The sequence below is a fragment of the Anomalospiza imberbis genome, chromosome 6 (genome assembly GCF_031753505.1).
Source record: "Anomalospiza imberbis isolate Cuckoo-Finch-1a 21T00152 chromosome 6, ASM3175350v1, whole genome shotgun sequence".
Classification (NCBI taxonomy): Eukaryota; Metazoa; Chordata; class Aves; order Passeriformes; family Viduidae; genus Anomalospiza; species Anomalospiza imberbis.
In genome coordinates, this window is record NC_089686.1 from 10,099,497 (window position 1) to 10,119,760 (window position 20,264).

General features: G+C 50.1%; 1 protein-coding gene and 1 long non-coding RNA gene across 5 annotated transcripts; one reads left to right on the plus strand and one right to left on the minus strand.

Annotated features, from left to right (window-relative positions):
* Positions 1 to 227: 227 nt before the first annotated feature.
* Positions 228 to 9,888, plus strand: CKB (creatine kinase B). 4 transcript variants are annotated; one of them, XM_068192336.1, is made up of 8 exons: positions 228 to 382; positions 1,257 to 1,469; positions 2,576 to 2,730; positions 3,640 to 3,772; positions 4,709 to 4,880; positions 6,339 to 6,462; positions 7,160 to 7,349; positions 7,911 to 9,888. In XM_068192336.1, exons 1-8 carry the CDS (start codon positions 259 to 261, stop codon positions 8,087 to 8,089), a joined length of 1,290 nt encoding a protein of 429 aa, XP_068048437.1. In that variant the 5' UTR covers positions 228 to 258; the 3' UTR covers positions 8,090 to 9,888. The 4 variants fall into 4 exon arrangements, with proteins under 4 accessions (XP_068048437.1, XP_068048440.1, XP_068048439.1 ...); XM_068192338.1 differs by lacking the exon at positions 1,257 to 1,469 and adding an exon at positions 1,915 to 2,102 and having other exon boundaries at positions 265 to 382; XM_068192337.1 differs by lacking the exon at positions 228 to 382 and adding an exon at positions 618 to 635.
* On the minus strand, positions 7,178 to 7,911 carry LOC137475242 (uncharacterized). Its single transcript, XR_010999767.1, has 2 exons — positions 7,587 to 7,911; positions 7,178 to 7,533 (listed from the first exon to the last, which is right to left on the minus strand). It is a non-coding gene; the product is annotated as an uncharacterized lncRNA (long non-coding RNA).
* Positions 9,889 to 20,264: the final 10,376 nt, after the last annotated feature.

Sequence of the window (20,264 nt, forward strand, 5' to 3'; positions counted from 1 at the left end):
ATGCTGTAACCAGCCGCGCTGGTGTGCGGCGGCACGCCTTGGCCGGTGGCACACGAGATGGATTGCTGCCCTCCCGCTCGCAGTAAGGGACGGCGCCGGGGCCGCCGCGGGAGCGGCCCGGGGGGCCCCGCCACCCCCGACCGACCTCCCCGACGCCGAGCAAAATGGCGGCGAGCGCGGGCCCGGCCGGCGGCGCAACGCCCGCCCCGCCCGCCGCTGCGCGGCCCAATGGAATGAATGGGCTATAAATAACGGCCAATGGCGCGCGGGCTTGCGCTCTATATAAAAGAGGCGCGGCGGGGCCGCTGGAGCTTCACTCGGACTCGGGCAGTGCAGTGCGCGGAGCGGCGCGGAGGTTCTTGCTGTAGCTGCGAAGCCCGCGGTAAGTCCCGGGGCAGCTGAGCCGTTCTGCAGCCTTACAACAAAGGATTTTAATTTTTTTCCTTTTTTTTTTTAAATTTCTTTTTTTTCTTCTTTGCTTTTTTTCCCCCTCTCCCGCTGTGTGGGGTGGAGCCGGTCCGGCTGAGGAGGGGCGCGAGGGGAGGCAGGGGGCAGGGTCGCAGCCGGGGCGGGGAGCGCGGGGAGCGGCGCAGGTGCTCGCCGGGCTGGTTGGCCTCTAAAGCCAGATTAACCCGGTATTTAGCAGGGTAGTTACATACGCTCGCCCCGTCCAGGTCCCCTGAGGGACCTGTCTGTTGTGTAAGGGCTTGTTGGATGCTGCCCTCCCCTCCCCGGTCGGGGAGCAGCCGGGTGTCCGCGGACGCGGAGTGCGCCGTCGCTCCTCCGGCTCCCCTCGCCCTTCAGCGGCGAGAGGAGGCGCGGCCGCGCACCAAGGGTGCAGCGGTGCCGCCCCGCTCACCTGCCGGCCGGCCCGGGGTCCCGGCGGGGCCGAGCGCCCCCCGGCTCGCGGCGGCCCGGCCGCTCCCCTGCCCCGGAGCCGCGCGGGGTGTGCCCGGTGCCGCAGCGGCTGCTCCGCGCCACCTTGGGCGCGTCCCCTCACCCGGGCGGTGCCCCGGGAGGCGGGAGGACCTCTGCCCCTGCGGCCGGGCTGGGGGGACGGGGCAAGGCTAGTGGAGGTGAAGAAGTTCTTTTTTTTTCCTCTTCCTTGGCGCTTGTGGAAGGCGATGTAGCAGCAAAGGTGTGAAAGGCGCGGGTGGAACGTGAGCCAAGGTGACCTTTTGGGTGCCTGGCGTTCCCCCGGGCGGTCCGGAGGCTGCCAAACGCCCAGTGATAGGCTTCCCGTCTTTCTCCCCTAGTGACTGCGGTAGGGTCAGCCATGCCCTTCTCAAACAGCCACAATCTCCTGAAGATGAAGTACAAGCCTGAGGACGAGTACCCTGACCTGAAAGCTCACAACAATCACATGGCTAAGGTGCTGACCCCGGACCTGTACAAGAAATTGAGGGATAAACAGACTCCCAGTGGATTTACCCTGGATGATTGCATCCAGACTGGGGTTGACAACCCAGGTAATGGGATCGTTAGGTCTGCATAGTGATCTGTTCTCCCTCCTGACTGGAAGTGCTTCTTGACAATGCTACCCAAAGTTCTCAAGCTACTGAGGGATAAATCTAAAGCACTGAGAGACTGCTCTAAAGGCATGGCTCTGTTGGGAGGCCATGTTTCCTTCAAGCTGTGTTTCATGCTGTGATCTGACATATCAATTCCCAGACACTTCAATTATGTAACTGCTCTGCTAAATACTTTCAATCTGAAGAGGAAAAAAAAAAGTCAAACCAAATGCATTCTAATTATAATTCATCTGATGAGGGGGGGAAAAAAATGTCAGTTTACCTGGCTGTCTTGGTCTCTTCCTATTCCAGACTGGCTATTTGATGTTTTCTAGCACTTCTATGAAAAAGGGGGAGCAGATGTGTTTACATGTTAACATTACAGTATTTATTTTTACTCTAGCAATATCAAAATGGCCCAACTAAATAATCAGAGACTGCCTCCTGATGAGGAGTATCCGGACCTGAGCACCCACAACAACCACATGGCCAAAGTTCTAACCCTGGATTTATACAAGAAACTGAGAGACAGAGTCACGCCCAGTGGCTTCACCCTGGATGATGTCATTCAGACTGGGGTTGATAATCCTGGTAAAATGCATTGAGAATATTCCGTGTGAACCAGCTGAAGTAACTGGTGCTTTTGAATATGCTGACTTAAAACTAATTTTGTGGAGGTGGTATTTATGAACAGATTACAGAAATGTAGCAGAAGGAGCAAAAAGCAAAGCATGCTTGCTTGCAGCAAAGCATGGTTGTTTAGACATAAAGTTCTATGCAGTGATCTAAATTAGCTAGTCAAATTAGATGTGCTGTGCAAATTTGTCCTAAAGCAAGCTTGACAAATGAGCATGGTTTAATGACAATAGCTATGGGTTCCCATAGCATTGCATTTGACTAACTGGATGAAGTGTAAAATGTAGGGTCTCTCCAAATGTTTCTATGTAAGAATGAAGTTCTAAGTGACTAGACTTGCCACTAAAGAACTTGCCTGGTTAGTGCTGCACTGGAGTACAGCCAAATGTCACCCAAACTTAGCTCTTCTGACTTTATTACCACTCCAGGCCATCCCTTCATAATGACAGTAGGATGTGTGGCTGGTGATGAAGAATCCTATGAAGTGTTTAAGGAGCTCTTTGATCCAGTTATTGAAGACAGGCATGGTGGCTACAAACCAAGCGATCAGCACAAGACTGACCTGAATGCTGATAACCTGCAGGTATAAAGTTTTGATCAATTACAGATTATTGGTCTGAGGACTGTAAAGTTGTTGGCAGCTGCCTAAACCATTTGCTCAGGCTCTGTCTCCTTGCTTCCACCAAGCATGGACACTTGGGCTGTGAGTCTGGTGCAATGAGCCTGAAGAGCTTGCTGCTGTGGTATGTCAGTGGCTGGGAAGTTTGTGTGCAGCAGGAGCTTTTTTTCAGGTGCTGCTGCGTGGATTGTGCCAAACACCTTCAGTGTGTATTTCCTGGGCTGTGGGCTCTAGCAGTCAACCTAAACAATACTGTCCTGGATGTCACAGACTATCATAAAATATAAACTGACTTCTGTCTGATCTTGGATCTTAATTAGCAACTGATGGAGTCATGCTGTCAAAGAAATACTATGACAGCTAGGAGTAAGGATTCTTAATAATTTTATGGATTTTAAATGTTACTGTAAACTAAGCTCTGGGAGTTCCTAATTCCATATTGATTTGCTAGCCATAAATCATATTGAAAATAAGAGACTTGGGAGAACAGTAATGAATAATCCTCATATGCAAGAGTAAATGCCTACCTAAAAAAGGTCTTGCCTCATGTTGATATCTCCAGATTGCAAATCTGTAAGGGGTAATGGAAGCCCAGACTACAGTCTGAAATGGACATGGAACTGATATTCTGGTGATATCCCTGTCTTCTAGGACTACTTAGTAGCTGTAGCCGTGACCTCAGAGCAAGAGCTGTGTTACACAGATAGTTGATGTGATGCTGAAGAAAGTAGCCCTGAAGTGAGGCACTGGCTTACAGGCCAGGGAGTCAGTGCCTCGGGTGTAAAGTGCATTCTTAAATGCATGGGGACTACATGTGTTTAGGGGAGGTATCTTGGTAACAGGGTTGTACTTGCTGGTTTCCTAATCTTGTAGGGAGGTGATGACCTGGATCCCAACTACGTGCTAAGTTCCCGTGTCAGAACTGGCAGAAGCATCCGTGGATTCTGCCTTCCCCCGCACTGCAGTCGAGGAGAGAGGCGGGCTATCGAGAAGCTCTCTGTTGAAGGTAAAGTGAGAACTGGGTGCCTCAGGGACACCATTCTGTCCTTTGCACAAGAGGTGTTCTTTGCAGTTTGAAAATGGAGGCACTTTGCGAAAGCCACCTCCCTGGAGACTTAGTCTGAACATGGATCTTTCCCTGGAAAAAGCTCATTGCATTAGAGCTGCCTCAGCATTGCAGCTTGTAGCTGAGAGCAAGAGCACATGGCAGAGGGAAGTTGGACTGCGTTAAAGTTGACCTCTGCTGATGTCAAAAGCTTCTGCCTATGTGTGTGGGGAGAGAGGCTGGTTCATCAGGGCTCAAACCTGAAATGTAACAGCTATGTAGCAACTACAGGGCTTGAGTCATGGGGTGCAGTGTTTTGTGGCTGCATTTAATTGACTTTCATTAACGTTCAGCTTGCTTAGAGATGTAGTCTTGTTCCAAATCTGCAGCTGACTAGAATAAGCCCTGGTTTTCAGTGAAGCTCTTCAGCTTGTTGTGGGGTTTTTTTTTGTTTTGTTTGTTTTTGTTTTGTTTTGGTGTCTTTTTTTTTTTGTTGCCTCCCAATGCTCAAGGTGCAGTTCTGGAGGCTGAGTGTAGTTGTTTCAAAACCTCTCAAGGGCAGGGTAACAGTCCTTGACTAGAATAATACTGCTTGTTACATTCATAACCTTGGTTCTCCTTGGAAGAAAAGCAGTCTCCATTTGTACAGTTCAGCAACAGTAATGATTCTATACTGCATGTGAAGAAACAAAGGCTAGTTGTATAAGCCTAGAAGGTGCAGACAAATCATCTGATACTGCCTCAGGTTCTGCCACAAGGGCATTGCCATTGCAGATGAAAGCAAGGGAGGAACCAGACCCAGCAGATCAAACATTGCCATACTTTGTGTGTAGTCTCCAAAGTGCTGGGAAAGTGTAGAACCTTTAGCCCCATTCTAAAAGAGCCTCTCTCTTTCAGCTCTGGGTAGTCTGGATGGTGATCTCAAGGGGAAGTACTATGCTCTGAGGAACATGACTGATGCAGAGCAGCAGCAGCTGATTGATGACCACTTTTTGTTTGACAAGCCAGTTTCTCCTCTTCTGTTGGCATCTGGCATGGCACGAGACTGGCCTGATGCCAGGGGTATCTGGTGAGTATGTCTGTGAGGAGGCAGTCATAGAAGTTAGTCTTGCTGTTTCAGTGGTGACTTGTACTGTTGGGCAAAGTAGTAGCTTCTCACCTTGTATTACTGTATTTGATGAGAAACTTCTATGGAGAACTTGCAGTTAACCAGCAAAATTTGGACAAGTGCTCTTATGCTGGTAAGAACAAGCCAGCTTGGTCAGTAGCCCAGAACCAGAGCCTGCATGGGTTAGTGAACTACCATGCAAAAACTGAATCAGCTTATGGAAGTAGATCACTTGTAAAGGAGCAGATGTGCCACTACAGTCAGCTCTTCCACCACCAAGAGTTGAGAGCAACTTGTGGTACAAACCATGGCATTGTCTTAGCTCAGGGTTGATCTTAGATCATAGTTACTCCCTTGTAGTGTCTTCACTTCTGCTTGCAGAAACTCTGTGGCTGAACTAGTATGGCTTTATCTGTGCTAGTGATGAGATCTTCTCCCTGTCCTCAGAGACTTGGTGACAGGAATTGACTGATGCAGAGGTGTGGAATAGAAGGATTCTGCTTGTTTTAAATGTAGGTCACCTACATAAAACTGCATCTCAGGAGCTTCTGCAGTATAATTAACTTGCTCCTTTGTAAGCTAAGGGCTAGGTTTTTATCAACAGGAATGCTCCAATCTTATTACTGCAGCTGTTTCAGTACAACCCAGAGGAAGCACACTTTGTTTCTGTAGGTCACCTTTAAGATTGCATCATCTACCTGCAGATTGCCAGCACCAGATAGCGCTGTCATCTGAGCATGACTAATCTACAGACTTGAAGTGTGTAATGTCTTAGTGTTGTCTGCATAAATAACTTTCCTCGGGTACTGGCTAATTTTTGATCCTAATCAAGTTCAGAAATTACTAGCAAGATAAACATGGATGATAGTACTTGCTGTCAGCTGCAAGCTGGGGCAGGAGGAGCCCATTGTTCAGAGGATTTTTATATAGCATCTCTGAAGAGCCCTGATCTAAAATTCATAGTGAAAATAAGGTACAAAGTGCAGTTTGACATAATCTGACAAAATACTGCTAAAAAGACTTGTTACACCTGGTGTCACTATGAACATTATTGTACAGGGCTCCCTCAAAGTCTACTGATCACCTTTCTGCAAATTGCTTAGCAGAAATACCTTCATTTCTAAAGTGGAGCCACAAGTGAGCTAGGGGGATATGAGGGGGTTTTAGGTTTTGATGTTGTAAGACTAGGTAATGCCTTTTTACTCACTCTGTAAAGGCCAATTCAAATTACCTCTTGAGAAGGGCAGGGTAACAACTACCAGCTTAACTTGGGTCCTGCGTGGGCAAAAGAAAGAAGATCAATCTTGTTGAAGCAGCTAAGTGAGCATCTTGAACTAAAAACTGCAGTGATGAGCAATTTGGGGCCCTCTTCAAAGTGTGAGGTGGGCAAGACAGCAAACTGATTGTTTTGTCTCCTAGGCACAATGATAACAAGACTTTCCTCGTTTGGATCAATGAGGAGGATCACCTTAGAGTTATTTCCATGCAGAAAGGTGGCAACATGAAGGAAGTATTTAACCGCTTCTGCACTGGACTAACAAAGGTAAATCACTGTTGTCTGGGCTGTAGGTTCAAATGGCACATGGTTCTCTGGTTAGATCTGAGAATGCAGTTGTCAAGCCCCCTCTGGAGTCCTCCATGGTTGTGTTTCATAGTCTGGATCTCTGGGAACACCCTGATGAGATCCAGGGCTGTGAGGGCTGCAAAACAGGTGTTTTGGCAAAAAGCCTTGTAGCTGTGTAATCTAGAATGTTTGCTTGATGTGGTGGCACCCTTATCCAATTGTCTCAACTGTATTTTAAAGGAATTCTACATAGTTCTTTAAAGCTTTGAGACACCTTGGGGAGGAGGAGAAATTGCTTGAATGTGCATGGGCAAAGCTGGACTCAAGTTCTCTACTTCTAGTCTTGATATGAGCTTGAGCTTTACCAGCCCCTTTCCTGATCCTAAAGACATGTGCTAGCTTGACATGTATTCAGTCCAGCTTCCCAACAAATAGTGACATAAGAAGCATAGCTTTTAGACTTAGCCTCTCTCACTGCTAGGAGCAAGATGAAGGCCTTAAAAGCCCCTTGTTGGTGGCCGTTTTTTCCGTAGGGAGGGGGCTTATGTGGCTAAAATAGCTGTTCTGAGTGTTGTGGCTGTTGCTGAGTGACTGAAGCTGTGAGTGAGCACTAATGGATGTCCTACAATCTTGAGGTAGAGAACAATCTCTAAACATTCATTCTTTCTATTTATAGATAGAAAGTCTCTTCAAGGCCAAAAACTACGAGTTCATGTGGAATCCACACTTGGGCTACATCCTGACCTGCCCATCCAACCTTGGAACAGGGCTTCGTGCTGGTGTGCACATCAAGATCCCACACCTTGGGAAACATGAGAAATTTGGAGAAGTCCTCAAGAGACTTCGACTGCAGAAACGAGGCACAGGTGAGAAATGGTAACACAGGGCTGCCCTAAGACACCAGCAAAAGCCTGGTTATGGCCAGAGCCATCTCTTGGTTCACACTGTCAGTGCCTGTCACACCATCCAAAAGGAACCCTTGTAAAGCACATGGAGAGAAAAAAAGTTTTCAAATTGTATATTGGAGGAGTTGAGCATGGCAGTGGTCTACTTAGTATGTACTTTGGCTGTCTAGTTAATGTCCTGGGTGTCATTTTGAGCACCAGATAAGGGGGACCTGGTGGCAGCTGTTCCTGTTCATAAGCAAGGGTGGGAATCCCGGTTTAACCTTTGGCTAGGAGATGGCTCCAGCAGGTACTTGTGACCTCAGGTTAGATTGCTCATGGCTCAGAATAATAAAGAGCTGGCCTAATTGCATGTTCTGTGGTTCATGTTGGCAGTCATATGTGGCTTTATCTTACTGCATGTAGGACGAGGCGCCAGTGGCAGCTTGTAGAGAATGGTCCTGCCTCAAGCTAGTGAGGGAAGAAAGGCAGACTCACCTGCTCTGGCTGAGGTCAATGTTGTAACTGAATCTCTTGCTGCAGGTGGTGTGGACACAGCTGCTGTTGGTGGAGTGTTTGATGTCTCCAATGCTGATCGTCTTGGCTTCTCTGAGGTGGAGCTGGTGCAGATGGTGGTGGATGGAGTGAAGCTTCTCATTGAAATGGAGAAACGCCTTGAAAAAGGCCAGTCCATTGATGACCTCATGCCAGCCCAGAAATAAAGCACTTTATTCTCATGCTTCCTAACTTATTGGATGAATAATAAAATGTCACTCCAATTCAAACCCTTGGGGTCAGAGCCCACTTAGTTAAACTGTAGAGAAGTCTTCCATCCATCTGTGTTAGAGTTTATTTTTTTGATGGTTGAGATGTTGCTGAAAGTGAAATGAAATAAACTATTGTTTGGCCTGAGATGTCTTAGATATGTTAACTGAATGTCTTTGAGATTTAAGTGACTTGGTTTTCGTAGTTCATGCTAGGTGGTCTGGTTTTGTGTGCTAGCACATCTTTGTAGGTGTGCTGCTGCAGACCAGCTGAGTTGAAATGTTAAAGCAGTTTCAGAAGTTGAACCTCCTAACTTGATTGTAGTTGCTGTAAATTTGAGAACTAATGTTAAACATGAGTCACTGCAAACATGCCCTACCTCCAAGGCTTTGACTTGTGCATCTGCTCATGCCAGCTGTAAACTGTCATTATCCTGAGTACTGCAAGCCAGGCTGGCTCCTGTAAGGGAGGGGAGACAGGGCTGGGTACAGGGGGCTGCTGCTCTTCTCAGATGGGCCCTCAGGGGGTGCAGGGCAAGGCGCTGTGGTCAGACTGCAGCCCATGGTATTGGTGACCCTGAGCTGCTCTGGGGGGAGAAGACTGTCTTCAACCTAGCTAGTGTAAACAACCAGTTACTCTTTTGACGGTAAGAGGTGAGGTGAAACCTAGATTAATTTAGCCCCTGCTTCTCTCAAGTAATTTCAGCTCAGCTAAGGCAGAGATGGGGGCTGGAAGCTGCCACTTACAGGAAAATACCAGCTTATTAGCTTTAGTCAGCTGACTTCTCTTGGCCTCTGCACCAGTTGCCCCCATGAACCTAAAACTGTGCAGTATAGTTAAATTAAAACATGCTAAATAGTTTTTCCAAACTGGGCCTGGCTTGCAAGCTCAGGTAGTTCTCTGGATATGAGCTCAAGATTGCATCAAGTAGGTCTGTTCTCCACAATGGCTGTATATGTTCGCTTGCTGTGTGGAAGCATCACACTATTAATATACAGGAACAGCATTTCCCACAAATATTGCTAACTGGGAGCATCAGACCCTTGGGAAGAGCAGCCTTTGCAGCTCATGCAGATGCACCTGCTCAACAGCTCTACCCACTGCTAAAACACAGCTTTGATGGAGGGAGTGTGACAAGAGGTTGATGCAGAGCTCCTTGGCGTGCAGCTTTATATAGAGGTTTGTGTAGATAACTGAAGCTTTCTTTTGTAAAGGCTGTGATATTTCTAAGGCTGTGATTGCAGCCTGTCACTTAGCTGAAGAGATGATTCCAGCTGGGGTAAGCTAATTTAATTTTGGTGAGAAAAGGCTGAGTGAGCATTTCAGATAAGATTTTTTTTTTTTTCTTTTAATACAGCTTTGTATGTGTTTCAGAGTTAATTGGGTGGGGGAGAGGAGATCATATGTAAGAGTTTTGTTCTGTACTGGATGTTCCTGTATTTGAGTTAATCAGCACGGGAGTTTTCTGTACGAAGCTTGTGAGAGCAGGGAAGACAAAATGGTGCAAGAGACAACCGGTTGGTTTTGTATATTCTTTAGATCCCCCATGCTGTGCTTCATGTCACTGTTCACAGACGCTTGGCAAATAGCTGGTTTTGCTTCTTGTAATCAGAGAGTGTTCATTTAGTGGTGCCTCTCCTCAACACAGCGTTGTTACTGCGCTCACAGCAATTACCTAATGGAAGGAGTTGCCTGAAAACTTGTCTATTTTTTTCTAGCTATATCAGCTGGACTAATAAAAACATTTCTCTCTCTATGCATCTTGTTTCTCCTATGTTCTTAACCCATCAGAGCTGTATATTTGTCTGCTTTCAGCCCCTGAGTCCCTGCAGTCTGAGACAGCACCTGTAGCTGGCTAAACAATTGTGCTCAAAGCAGCGAGCCAGTCTTTAATGCCTGCATCCAACTAGGAAATACTTCTTTTTAACTGGTTTTCTTTCCCACGCACTACCTTTGCTGTGTTCCCTCGTGTTGCTGCCATGCAACTGTGCTTTTGTTTCAGCTTGTACAAAGCAATTGCAAATATTTCAGAGAAAGAATGTGTCCTGGCAAAAGGTGGATAGTGTGACCGACCCCAGGTGGGACTTTCTAAAAACCTCTGATCAAGAGAGATTAAAGTTCTGCCCCCTCGCCTTAAAAGCTTTTGGTCTTTGGCATTACTGACCCTTGTGCCCTGGGTGCCCATCATGGATGGTATGGAGCAGCCGCTTGCATGTGCTCTGGGCACTCAAAATGGTGCCGGGTGCTGGCAGGCTGCCCTGGGACAGGAGGGGAGAGGAGGGTTATTGGTCAGTGCTGTGCTTTCTCCAGGGAGCCTGCATGAACCACCTGTGTCCCATAGCTTTTGGAAAGGAGCCATGTGGCTCCTGCTCTCATCACACCCCACGGTGATGGCAGTGTCCTCACCAGGCCTGGAGCAGGGACGGCTCTGTTGGTCCCAGCAGTGCTGGGGGTGTGAGTTCTGGGAGGAGAGTGGCTAGGAGCCTTTTGGGCCATATTTGGGCTTTCCTGTGACATTTCAGCTGAGCTTTTCTCCCCCATAGACTGGGGAGCAGGGATGGTTGCTGCCATCCTGCTGCGGTGAGGCAGCCCCTTGTGTTGTCCTGTTTCACTGTCCCTGCTCCTACAGACTGGCACGTTGTCCCATGGGTGCTGTGAGACATGCACCACTTTATAATGTTCTAAAGAGAAATTTCTGTTTGTCACTACATTTTCCTGCTAACTGTTTCTGCTTCCCTCAGGGAGCAGCTGTCCAGCCCTGGCTGGTGTGGTGCCAAGCCTTGCCTCTGGACATGTGTGGCACAGGCAGCGCGCTGCCTGCTGGCACCCCAAGGTCCTTGCTCAAGAAATGAATCTGTTTGGGAAACCATTTGCCTCTCATGTTACACTCACTGGCAGCATAAATGCTCCTTCTCCCACTTCCGTGCTGTCTACTGGAAAATGATTCATGGTGTCTCACCCTGTTGTGGACTCGGCACCGCAGCACCGGGCCTGGCGTGGGAGGCTCCCAGCCCCCAGCGAAGTGGTCAAGCTCCCCGCGCGCTCTCTTGTGCCTCTGGCCAGGCCAGGGGACAGCATGGCTGCTTCCCAAGCAGCTCCAGCTGCTCCAGGGAGGCTCCTGCTTCCCAGGACAAGGTGGCCAAACTGTGTGCCTCCTCTCTCACAAAATGAGGGATGGAGTAAGGTGGTTTTACCTGCTGGATGCCTGGTGAGTGCTCTGCCTGGGGCACAGGAGGCTCCTGCTCCAGTCCGGCTCTCCGCAGAGGATTCTTGCTCAGCTCAAACCACAGCCTAGGGCAGGACAATGCTTTCTTCCAGCTTTCCATTTTGCTCAGCATCCATTGCTAGGCCAAGAAGGAAAAGGAAGGTGCTATTGCCTAATGTCTCCAGCACTCACCTGGGAAGGTTTAGGCTCCAGCCTGTCCTCAGATGAACATTACCATATTTTTACGCAACATGGAATAACTTGAGCAGAAGACTTTAAGTGATCTTTGTTCTTTTCTCCACCCACCCACCCACACACAAAAAATGTGGTAGTGTGGTAGGCAAGGCACTCTTCTGAGGATGGAGATGGCATCACAGGCTTTTCATCTCCTGTTTGCTTTGCTTTTCCCCTGGGGAAGCAGCAGGCCAGCAGGCTCCTTTGGCTGCTCCACATTCCTCTGGCTAGTCTGCCTTCCCTCCTCCTAAAAAAGCATAGTTACAAAGCTGTAAATAGCTGGGTGACATTTTCTCCAGCTCTCCCCTAGTGGGGCAGGGCACTTCCCCACCATCATGGGGCTTTGTTGGGCTTTATTTGTCTGCAGTGGATGGGAGCCCAGCCCAGCAATGGAGAACACCCCACAGCACAAGATGAGAAGCTAATCACAACTGAGCCTCTTGCATTGCTTGACCCTCTTTCCCTGATTATAACATGTCGGATTTGTTTTCTTACACAGAGAGCACACAAGCCCCAGACCAGCTGCTGTTCAAGGCCCATATGGGCCACTTGCCCTGGACTCCCAGTCCCTGAGCACCTCACAGGTCACGAGCCACTGGCCAGAGGTGAGGGCTGCCCGAGGTGTCAGTACTGAACCACTGGGCTTCCCCCACCTTTTGAAACACCATCTGGGTGGGTTTTTTTGGTCCAAATGCTGCACAGAGCCAGGCTGAGTGTGCCAGGTGAGGAGTAGTACCTGCTACACCCACAGTGTGAGTCTAGTGATCAAATTGGCAGCGTGAGCTCAGCCTGGGAGTGACAATGAACATGGAAATTCTGCAGTATCAGACAGGGTAAAAATAAACTCAGATGCATCCAAACCTACCAAAGATTTTTGTTTTTCTCCTTCAGCCAGTGAGTAAGACTCTGAGAAAGCATTTATATATATGCATATATATATATATATATGAATTAAACTTTTAAAAGGGCAAAATGCCTCATGCTCAACACCCAGGAAAATGGGTAGAAAAATGTTAATGTCGAAGTTTTTAATGAATGTGAAAAGTTCAGCTAAAAATATACAAGAATGGGCAGCCCTGAGCTTTCTTCAATGCAATTTCAGAATAAAACCAAAACTGAAGTTTAATTTACCAAATACATGCAAGCTCCAGATCTTTGCAAAGACCTCTGCTTTTCCCTGTGTTTCCTGCAGGTGGGTGTGAGGTTTGGCTGACAGCTGCAGTCTGGTTGCTTTTTCCACCTCCATTATTGATGACCAGGGAGTGAAACTGAGAATAACCTGGAAGACCTTGGAAGTGTCAGTTTATGTATTTGCAGTGCCTTTTTGTGATGGTGTTTGATGGTAGCACTCAAGCACAGCAAAGCTTTCCTGGATTACACGGGAAAGAGTGAGACTGGAAAATTATTGAATTAACTCACCTGAAACCTCATGCCTGGTCCAGCAGAGCAGTGAGCACATACACCAAGGACAGGTTTGCTGGGGTGTGAATAGTGTCTGCAGTTCAAATGCTGCTGCACATCCAAACTGCAGCAAAGCTGGAGGGTTCTGCTCTAGTGCCAGCTCTGCCCATGGGAGCTGATGGAGGTTGGGCACTGTCTTTGGCACAGAGGTGACTTCTCCTGCTGCGCTGTCCCAGCTGGCCAGGGATGGGCTGGAGGCAGTGAGATGCAAACGAGGTGGCTTTGGGGCACGGCTGGTGAAGCCATTTCAGGCAGGGAGCCTGGTGTTTCACTGAGGCCTTGCAGTTTGCCCACAGAAACTGGCCGGTCTCCCTGCAGGCTGTGGTGAAATCCCCTGAATCATCACTAATCCCTGCTGGGGCTGCCAGCGTTCCCAGGCTGCCGGGCACAGGGTGTCTGCGATTACCGGGAGCTGGCGCAGCCATCCCGGGCTGGCACCGCTGATCCAGGGGCTGTGTGGGAGCCAGTGACTGAACATGTCCAGGTGGGCAGGAGAGGAGAGGTCTCCAGGGGGAATGGACACAGGAGGGCCCTGGAAGCACTCTGCTCCATGAGGGTGGGCTGTGCTCAGCAGAGAGCATTGAGATGGCTTTGTCTTGGGTTGTTGCTGTAACAGCCTCCAAGCTGGAACTTGTCTGGAGAAAGATGGCTCCAGAAATACTTGTGGGAATATGCATGACAGGGGGATTGCGATGGATGGCCCCAGAGTTTCAGCTCCTTTCCATGGGAGAGTCATGGCTGGCTTTTTTTGTTTCTTTTTTTTTTTTTAAGCCATTATTTTAAGGGAAAATGGCATTGACCATCTTGAGGATGCTCTTTCCTTCATGCTTGGAATGGGTACCTACCTCCTTCCCTCTGACTCTGGCATGTCCCCCCTTTGGCCCTGTCAGTGCCCCTTCCCCTCCTCCATCTGGTGGGTGGCACAGGGTGTTCTCTGTTCCCACCAAGGGATGGCTAGTGGGGCCCTCAAACTTTGCACTTGGTGGGAAAGGGCGGGAAGGGCCATGAGAAATCAAATTGCTCCGTTGTTTCAAGCTGCTGAGAGCTTCAGGAGAGGCTTGAGGGTTTCTTACAGTTGTCCTGGAGGCCAAGGAGAGCTGAGGAGAGAATGCAAGGTCAGGTGTGCAGGGGCTGCAGTGTGCTCAGCTGCCCCAGTGCTCAGCTTCTGTGCCCACCAGGTGCTTGGGCACCTCCCAGATCTGCCTGTGGCTCTCCAGAGGCTGATCTCCAGCTCACAGTAGTGCTCACAGCATCCCACAGTGCCCATGCTTCCCACCTCCCATCTCTTTTTGAAACCCTGTCCCAGCAGCAGGAGCTGAGTGCTGGGGATGGATGCACCTCCCTGCATCCCCAAAAGTCCTGGCCAGAGTCCCCAGCCAGTGGTGACAGTACAGACTGTTTCTCACTGCAAGCCACCTCCTGACTGCATTAAGTGGAAGAGAGCCAGGTGGATGATCATCAGCAGGGCTGCTCCAGCCAGCCCTGGGCAGGGCTGTGTGAGGCACCTAAAGCAGCAGCTGCTGGGAATCACACCTTGCTCACACGGAGCAGCATCCACCTTGGGCAGCAGCTGAGCTGCCCACTGCCCATTTACTGCTGCACTTGCTCCAGCTCATTCCCTGGGGTGCTGTGAAGTGGGGCAGGGATCACCTGGGCACAAGGCTGAGCCAGCAAGCAGGGACTGGCCAGCCCAGAGCCCCAGGCTGTGTGTTTTCTGTTACTTGGTGGTTTGGCCTTTTTCTGTGTGGGTTGTTTTGTTTGTTTGTTTGTTTGTTTGTTTGTTTGTTTTTCAATGAGCCCTGTGCTCTGCAGGGACTTGTCAGCAGGACAGAGACCTTGCTGCCTCAGATTGCAGGCAGCAGCCTGGGTCACTGCTGAGCTGAAACAGGGTGCTGAGGACAACCTCAGCATGGCATGGAGACAATCATCTCTGCCAGACCTGTCCCTTGCTGCAGCAGGGCAGCACCCCTGGCACAGGGGGCTGGATCCTGAGTGTGTCAGTGGGGAAGGGGCCCTGTGGCCATCAGTCTGGCTGCACCCATGGAGCATCCAGCCTCTCTCCCTGCTGGCAGTCACAGATGCTTGGCAGCATTTTGTGTTAGTGGTCTCTTGTGTCCTCACACAAGCAGCAGGACTGCATGTTTTGGGATGCAGCCCTCAGCTGCTGCCCACTGTCAGAAAGAGATCGTGTCCCTCTCCTCTCCTGGGGGTACCAGGATGTTTGCAGGGGCAGAGCACCCCTCCCTGCAGCCCCCTCCCGCTCCCTGGAAATGCCTTGGACTCAGGTGGCCCTGCTGCTTGGGCATGACACCCCAGAACCTGTGTCTGGGAAGACCTTTGCATGTGCTATAAGATGCAGCTTTAAAAGCAGACTGAAGCTGTATTTTGTTTTTCCTCACAAGGAATAAAGGATTGTCCCTGTAACAGTATTTATGAGAAATTACACCAAGTGGTGGGTCAGCTGAAGAGGCAGATGGCCAGTGTATCTTTTCCAAATACTTTTATATGAATCAGTGTCAAAACCAGCAATGACATGTTTTTGTGGTTGTTGTATGGTCTCCATCACCCTGGACTTTTCTGGGGTATCTGTACAACATTTTTCTCTTTTAAGATAATTTCCACTGCCATTGACATGGCCACATGGAGATTATTTTCATACTACTTAGTTCAAGAGTGAAGCGTCCATCAAGAGCCACTTCCCTAGAGAGCCATCATCTTCCACAGGAGTTGTTTAAGTGCTCACCTGACTTGCCTTTCAGCTCAGTTTATTCACTTCCAGCTAAAGCCAGCCCTGAGCAGGGACCACCAAAACCAGAGATAAGATTACCTAAAAGAGATTTGGAATAAATGCATCAAAAAGATACAGAAAACCAGTGAAATGCATTTATAAACCCAAGAGCCATTTGAGACTGAATTGGCATGGGAACGTATTTAAAAGACTCAGAAAACTAGCAAGTGAGGTAAAACAATTTTAAAGGTACTAAGAAACATCTACCAGCAAGAGGGGAAACACTTTGTTGTTGGCCAGCACTTTTAGTCCCATGACACTTCCAAACAAAAACCTCCACCATTAAACTTTATTAATCCTCCCTGCTGACTTCTGTGTGGGTCATTTAGAATTACTTAATACTGAGCTTAGGGGAAAACCTAATAAGCCAACCACTATTCTTTGAACTTGGCATAATTCTCTTCTCGCTATTTCTCAACTTGTTCTGTCTTGTCCTGCCACCCCACTGAGAAAGCCCCAGAGTGCTGGCAGAGGTGGCCAGTCCAGGCTCACACTGGCACCCAGGGCATGGTGGCCATGGCCAAGGGGCTGCACTTTCCAAATGAACTGCTGTGGGAGAGATTTTGGGATTTGGAAATGAACTTCTCAGAAAGGGTAACCTGTGGTGAGAGACTATTGACAAGACACACGAAGACTGGGATCTTTGGAAAGTAACACAAGGAAATTAGAGATGTATATATTTGTTTAAAGTAATGGCACTATACTCTGCATGAAGCATGCTTTAGATGCAGATGAAAGCTTGACAGCATTTTCTCTCCTTTCCAAAGTAGAAGAGCCTCCTGACACAGTCCCAGGTGCTGACCCAAGTGAAGGAAATCCCAAAGTCTGTCTTGGAAAACAAAACAAGATTGCTCTTTCGGCTCATGCCAGGCTTAGTGCTAACAGTACTTTGTGCTTCTGTAATGTTGCATTTAGCAAAGCATCATTCAGGCTTTTAACCAGCCCTTGGAGAGTGTCTTAGCCCCATCTCACAGCAGGAAGGAAGCTGCTTTGCTGAGGCTGGGGACAGGGTGACAAAGGTGGCTCTTGGACATGATCCTCTGCTCTGGACATGATCCTCTGCTGTGCTCCTCACCCTCTTCAGAGGTGAAGGTTAACCTGGTCACTCTTCTTCTTCTCCAGATGGAACATAGAGAAAAGATAAAAAATCCTGGTTTGAGATGCAGAATCCTCCTTTAGCTGAGTGTCTCTCTCATGTACAAACTCACCCACAGTGCTGGGCAAGGATTTCAACTAAGTATTTTTGTCCCAACTAGCTGAATTTTATTTATGCCCCTTTTGGTCTGTTCCTTCCTCGAGATTAAAATAAAAACAACAACAAAAGTAAAAATAAAGTACAAAGGTCTCGAGAGAGATCAACTTTTCCTCTCCCTGCTGCCTTTCTTGCAGAAATAGAAAATTCCTGCAGAATTTCTCTTGGGAATGGAAAAGACTGTGAAAAGCATGCTATCAAAGGTGAGAAGCCTTGTGGTCCACTCGCAGCTGGACACCTTGGTCCCTCCCACAGGTCATCTCCCACCAGCATGAGGAGAGCATCAAAGAGGGCCCCATCCTGCAACCCAGCTCAGGACAGATCCCTGTGCCGAGCCAGGTGCTGGCAGCAATCTCGCCTACTAGAGACGTCCCGAACCCTTGCCTGCAGCCCCCGGCCTCGGTGTTTCAGGCACCGGGCTTTATCCTCCAAGCTGTGCCCATGTTGGGGGTGGGACCCTTTGTGCTCCTTACCTCTGGGTGCTGGTGGTGGCAGGATGGGGCTTTGCTGCCCCAGGAGGGCTCAGAGGGCTTGGGAGGCAGCGGGAGAGGTTGCAGAGAGCAGGGGCCACAGCAAGGGAGGAGCGCCAAGAAGGAAAGGGGGTAAAAGCAGGGAAAAGCTGGGGAGAAACCTTGCGGGGTGAGAGCGGGGTCAGGAAGCCAAGGCCAGAGCTGAGCCGCCGGGGCAGGCTGTGTTCCCATGGGAACAGCAGCGATGCCCACCCGCTCGGCTGTTTTCTCCGGCTATTTTTAAAGGCAGCTCCCGTGTACGCAGAGGAGCGTTCGGCAGCCCCTTCCCGGGGAGGAGCAGGGCAGTGCCGGGGCACAGGAGGGAGAGCATTATCTAATCGGGACGGCGGGGGAGCCCCATAAATGGCAGCACCGGCAAACCCCGGCCCCGCCGGCCGGGAGGCTCTGCCGGGGCGGGGGTGGCTCCTGGCTCTGCTCTAGGTCAAAGTCACAGCCGGCGGAGCCCAGGAGCAGAGCTGGTGTCTTTCGACTTCCCCTCTACACTGAGCAGGCCAAGCATCCTCTAAATAAAAGCCACCCTTGGCCTCTGCGTAGCAAACAGCCGCATTTCGAGCAGCTGGGTCGAGCAAGAGACTTCCAAATCAGGGCATCCCTGCCCGGCCGCGGCCCCGGCGCTGCTGCGGGCGAGCCTCGCTGCGGAGCGCTCCCTGCTCCCCGCGCTGGAAGCGGGGCCTGCCCGTTCCTATTAAAGGATATTGTTTAATCTCAGCTGGGCTGGTGCTCACGCTGGCTGGAAGCTGCAGCCCAGGAGAAATCCTTGGCAAGTGCCATTAGGACGTCAGGCCAAACAGGCCGGGCGCTGCTGCTACAGCCAAGGGTGCTGAGCCCCCTTGCCACTGCCTGTGTGGGGCAGCACCCTCTGCCCTGCCCTGGGACAGACCCCCACTGGTGTGGGACTGCGAGACCTGCGGCTCTGAGGGAGGCTCTGTGAGCCTGGGGCGACAAGACCATGTCAGGAGAGGGGACGTGGCCCCTGAGGTCCGGCAGGACAAGCTCCACCATGGGGGTGACAGGTCGGGTGAGCACCCACCAGACACAGTGTACATTGAGGGGCCACAGCACGCAGGTGCACCAGGAGCCCCAGCACCTGCCTGGATTTGGGCTGGGCTCAGGGACGCTGGGCTGGGCAGGTGAAGGCTGCCTGCACCATGGGCCATGATCAAGCAGTGCCAGCAGGAGGGGCACAGTCCTTCACTGACCAGGGTTTCCTGACCTCCAATTTCACTGCTTTCAGCCCAGGCTGACCCCACAGCAGCAGGCTGTGGACAGGATTCCACTTGCCTTTGAAGCTCTGTTTCCAGACGTTCACCTGCAGGCCCCACACCTGAGGCCACCATGAGTTACTGCAACTTGTGACTGACCTGTTTTAAACCACAAATGGTCCCTACTGTCACCTCAGAGTCCAGCAAACTGAGTGGGGCCAAACCTGACACCATGTGTCCTGCAAAGCATTAGAATTTCTGCTGATGTTTTTACCTCACTGAGGTGTAGCTTGGCTCAGAGGTTCACAAAAGCTATAGCCGATGCTCTCCAGGAGCAGTGAAAGGAGCAAAGAGCTCCCTTGCCTTTTCCTACTCACACACCAAGGCATCAAACTTTGCCTTTAGTTCAGGCACAGCCAGGTCTGGCCACCAGCGCACTGAGCCACCTCTATCCCTCCTGTCTCCTCCTCCCAGCTCCCCAGAGGCAGGGAGGGAGGCTCATCACAGCAGCAGGTGACATTTTCCACAGAAACAGATGCCTGCTTCAGCCAACACATTGTCTTTGTGTTGAGCTCGATCCCACCTATTCTGATCGTCACTGTTGTTATTATTTCCATAACTGTTTTTCCTCCAGACTTCTGGCTCCAGGAACAAATTATTTCAGCCCTGCCCATTCCCAGGGCTGTGAGGCTTCAAAAGATGTCTGAAAGACCTGTCCTTCCTGGTGACAAGTGCTCCTTCCTTTGTATTCTCCGGGGACAATGCTTGCAGCATGTCACAGGCAGGGAGGAGCTGCCCAGGAGAGCAGGACCATGTCTGTGGCCATGGCAGGAGGGTCAGAGTTCTGGCAGCCAGCTCAGGAACAGCTCAGGATGGGGCAGGAGGAGAAGGGGTGATGCTCCTGGCCAGCACCAAACCAGAGGTGGCTTCTTTTCTTCTTTGCCAAAGGAGAAAGGTGCCTGTGCTCGAGATTTTTATGGATCACTGCAGGCTAAGAGATTCACAAAACAGTTGGCTGCATCCTTCAGCAGTGGAAGTGAGGCAGTCACAGTTATCCATCCAGGGAGACTTCAGCATGGATCCCCCAGCTCCCTCCCTGGAACATGCACAGGATACCCCAGGTCCAGCTGACACAGGCAGCCACGCTTCAGCCACAGCCAGGGCTGTCCATGACATGCACAGTCCTTTTCAGCAGCTTCAAACAGACACCAGCTCTGTACAGTGAAGATCTGAGGCACTTTCTGGCTCCCCAGAGACGTCACTGGCTGACCCTTGGAGCTGACTGAATATTTATGACCTCCAGGAAGGACAGCAGCAGCTTGAACGCAGGACAAGTAACCACAGGGCTGTGGTATTGTGCTTCTTCCTAGTTCTTTGCTGAGTCTTATGGCTATAAAACAAACCTGAAGGCCCTCCTTGCATACTGTGAATCCCTTCTCCAGGAGAGAATATTTCAGGAA

What these genes read in the sequence shown, in the direction of transcription:
- CKB (XM_068192336.1), top strand. Translation starts at nt 259, where the DNA reads ATGGCGCGCGGGCTTGCGCTCTATATAAAAGAGGCGCGGCGGGGCCGC. An exon ending in CGAGAAGCTCTCTGTTGAAG is followed by an intron (nt 3,773 to 4,708) that starts GTAAAGTGAGAA and finishes TCTCTCTTTCAG; the next exon opens with CTCTGGGTAGTCTGGATGGT. An exon ending in TCTGCACTGGACTAACAAAG is followed by an intron (nt 6,463 to 7,159) that starts GTAAATCACTGT and finishes TTCTATTTATAG; the next exon opens with ATAGAAAGTCTCTTCAAGGC.